The 3597-nt window shown below is 41.3% G+C and overlaps 1 protein-coding gene across 1 annotated transcript in view; it reads right to left on the reverse strand.

Moving 5' to 3' along the window:
* dspa (desmoplakin a) overlaps positions 1–3597 on the reverse strand; it is a gene marked incomplete at both ends in the record, with an annotated part of 44149 nt that overhangs the window by 29122 nt on the left and 11430 nt on the right. Inside the window, 1 exon segment of the mRNA XM_014030516.1 lies at positions 88–1708. Within this exon segment, the coding sequence (XP_013885970.1) occupies positions 88–1708 (1621 nt within the window).

Consider the following 3597-nt stretch of genomic DNA (forward strand, 5'->3'; position numbering starts at 1 on the left):
ACCGGATTCCATGAACTTTCTCAATGAGATCCTTCTCCATAGCCTGGAAAAGGGATATTATCTTCCCTGTAGCTGGATCTTTGTAACCAGTTACTGCCTTTTCTGCAGACAACAGCTTATTCTTAAACTCATTCCCCACAAGACCTCTTTTTGTGGCTTCTTCTACTGTCAAGAAAACATTGTTAACTGGATCAACAACGAAGCCAGATGAAGCTTGGGCCTCAAGAAGCTCCAGGGTGGTTCCTCTCATTAGCAGACCATCCTTCATTGCATGATAAAAAGGCAATATTCTGTCATTGGCCTCATCATAAATTCCTGCAATACAGGTAGAGCCATAGAGATAGGGCTTTAGCTTGTCTTCAATGTCTTTGCAGGAGATTTTCCCTTGGTTAAGCTTCTGCAAGTCAGTTTCATCTAGTAGTTCAGCCTTAATAAGCTCTGAGACAGAGACTTCGCCACGAATACCTTTCACTGTCATGTGCTTTTCTGGACCTCGAAGCAGAAGCAAACCAGACACCGGATCAACTGTACACTTCCTTCTAAGGTCAGAGTAAGTGGTTTTCTCTCCTGTTTCTGGATTTAGGTAACAGGTTGGTTTTTTATTTAGGGCCCTATAGAGATCTTCATCAATAAGACTGCGGTCCAAGGCCAGATCTTTTGGAAGGAACACACTCAGAACTGGATCCAAAATGCCTCCAACAGACTCCTGAGCCTGGAGCAACCTGATGGCTGTTTCTTTGTCTACATGACCATGTTTGCAGGCCTGTCCCACAGACAACACTTTGCCTGTGTACGGATCTTTGAAACCTGTGCTAGCTGCTTCAGCTGTCAACAAGACATCTCTGTCTTCTGTGTCCACAATCCCTCTGGAACAAGCTGTATCTACAGGCATCCTGTCATTGAAAACAGGGTCCATTATGTAGCCTGTTGCAGCTTGAGCTTCCAGGAGCTTAATTGCACTCTCTGGGCTGAGGAGATTTTTGTGTTTGGCTTCAGTGAATGGCATTTTCCCTTGGGACCCTGTTGTCATTCCAGCAATAACACCAGTACCCTTCAGACTAAGCTGGATGTCCACTGCTACCTCATCCACAGTCCTTTTTCCTTTTAAGAGCTCATCAAGGATAGTTTTACTGATTACACCACAATCACAAAGCTGGTGAGCCGTGACTTTGCGGCRCACCCCATCAAATACAAGCTTTGATGGATCAATTGTTGAGACCTCATCTGTCTGGGTCTGCTTGCATAAGGTACTGGGTCTCTGCTTTAATTTCTGTATTTCTTTCTCTAGGGAATCTCTCTTTAKATTCAATTCAGAAACCTCCCGTTCTGAGCTTAACAGACGACTCCTGTATCGCTCCTCAACACTTTTCAGCTCCCTCATCAACCTCTCAATCTCATTCTTCAATGACATATTGTCTCGATCAGCTTTGTCTCTATCGGATTCACACTGCCTAATTTGAGTTTCTTTAATGTCATAACGACTCTTCATAGAGTTGAACTCATTAGCCATTGCATTTTTTTCATCCTGTAGTCTCTGTTTGTTGCGAGTCTCAGTCTCTAGAGTGATCTTGAGGCGAGACAGCTCCTCTTCCAGTCGCTGCAGACGGTTCTTATCTTGCTCCATCAGTTTGAGCTTGGCTTGCAAACCATCCCTCTGCAGCATCAGCTCTTTGTACTGGCTTTGGGACTCATGCACAATCATTGAAGTCTGTGGAGAAATAAGAGAACCGAACATTAAAATATTTGGTACTTTGATGCAAATAAAATATTCACACATAAAAGRTGTCTAGTTCATGGTCCTGCAATCATTTTTACATATTTGTATACATGTTCYGTCTACTTAGTGTGCAGCATTCACTGATGTGATTTTTATCATAGCATGAGTAACGGTTAAAGTGCCTATGACATCATATTTTGGTGTTAAACACAAATGCATTGTTTGAAAAATAACATTTTACAAAATAAACCACAAAAGTCACACCACTGAGATGAACAGTTGTTGAGATATAGTGCTGTGTCCAGAAGTAATGACAAANCCCCCACCCCCCAGCGCCCCTGCCTATGTGGGTCTTTAAGTGTCTCACGCCACGAGAATGGTGAAATCCACAGATTTTTCACATTCCAAGAGCTAATTTGTAATGCCAGGAATCTGCACAACCAAGCCCCTAACCACGTAGTCCACACTGCATCCTATTTCACCCTCTTCTCCAAGATGGAGTCACAAAAGRCCTTGCTCCTGAAGAATGCGTCTCATTTTATCTGGTTTCTGTGCAGCAAAGTAACATTACTTCACCATGGAACATGCTAATGTCGGATTAACTTTCCTGTTCCTCAAGAACGAGCTCAGCAGAGTGTAACAAATCACTTTTTGCCTTTTCATTAACTTGAGCTTTTAAACTTCCCTCATCATATTTGCTGCCTCCTTGTCTGGCTTCCTATTAAAGCATTAATTGTGAGTGTCCTGAAATAACTCTTAATAACCTTCTACTTTTGTTTGAGTCCCACTGCTTTCACATTGTTCTTCGTAACTGACAGATCAAGTTTGGCAGCTAGGCTGGATGGTTTCAGTCACAACTCGGTATAAGTGATAGGGTATGACGTCCCCTCCACCTCACTGATTTTTATTCACATGCAGGTACAAATATATACTGGGAAACCAAAAGTTATTCATTGTAACTCTACTGGTAACTTGTCCTTCAACACATCAAGTAAACGTGGGTAATGGAGTACCCTTTTCAGCTGTGTAAAATCCTGATTATTATTAGTAACAACATTTGTAGCCATTAGTTCTTTTCATTGGTGAAGACAAGCAAAACTTGAAATGTAAGTTTGAGATGTTTTATCTGATCATGTTACCAGAAAAAAATTCCTCTTAACTAAACGGAGCGGTAACAATATGCAAAAGAAAACAAAAAGCTTTGTTGTCATCCCAAGTTTAATTATCTGCCTTTGTCGTTTTAGAGTTTACCTTCTGTTGCGCAACCCAGGCCATGGCATTGTTAAAGGCTATCTCCACCTCGCTGGTCAAGTTCACTTCTCTGAGTTTCTGTTGGGTGCCACCATACCATTGCTCCAAGCGTAGGATTCTGTAGAGCGGACAAATAAAAATTGTTTTCAAAATAAAATCCTGATCATGCTGTAAAAACCAGTTCTCTTTGTGTAGGTGTAAGGTAACACATATTAATAAAGTTTTATCTTACTCTGTGTGAACGTCATCATTTGGTATACTCATTTCTCGCAGGTTCCTGTCAAAGGCTTTCAGCTTGCTAAGTGAATCTGCAGCCTTGATCAAGGACTGCTCTGCTTCCATGTTGGGGCCGCCCTATAAAGTCGCACAGAAAGGACACTATCRTCTTGTGCCTTTCAAAAATAAACACACAAAAGTTTGGATAATGCCCCTTTTCTAATTTTGTATTATTTCTAAAATGGTTGAAATAAACCCAATAAGCTCTGTTATGCTGGGTGTGATATGTTTTACTTACATTGCTGATGATCCAGTTTGCGTCCTTCAAGCATTCCTCACAATGATTTGCCAGAGAAGAAACTTGTTCATAAAAAAATGGACTACACACACAAAAAAGGGGGTAAATAAACTCC

This window comes from Austrofundulus limnaeus, unplaced genomic scaffold, assembly GCF_001266775.1.
Source record: "Austrofundulus limnaeus strain Quisiro unplaced genomic scaffold, Austrofundulus_limnaeus-1.0 Scaffold6, whole genome shotgun sequence".
Taxonomy (NCBI): domain Eukaryota; kingdom Metazoa; phylum Chordata; class Actinopteri; order Cyprinodontiformes; family Rivulidae; genus Austrofundulus; species Austrofundulus limnaeus.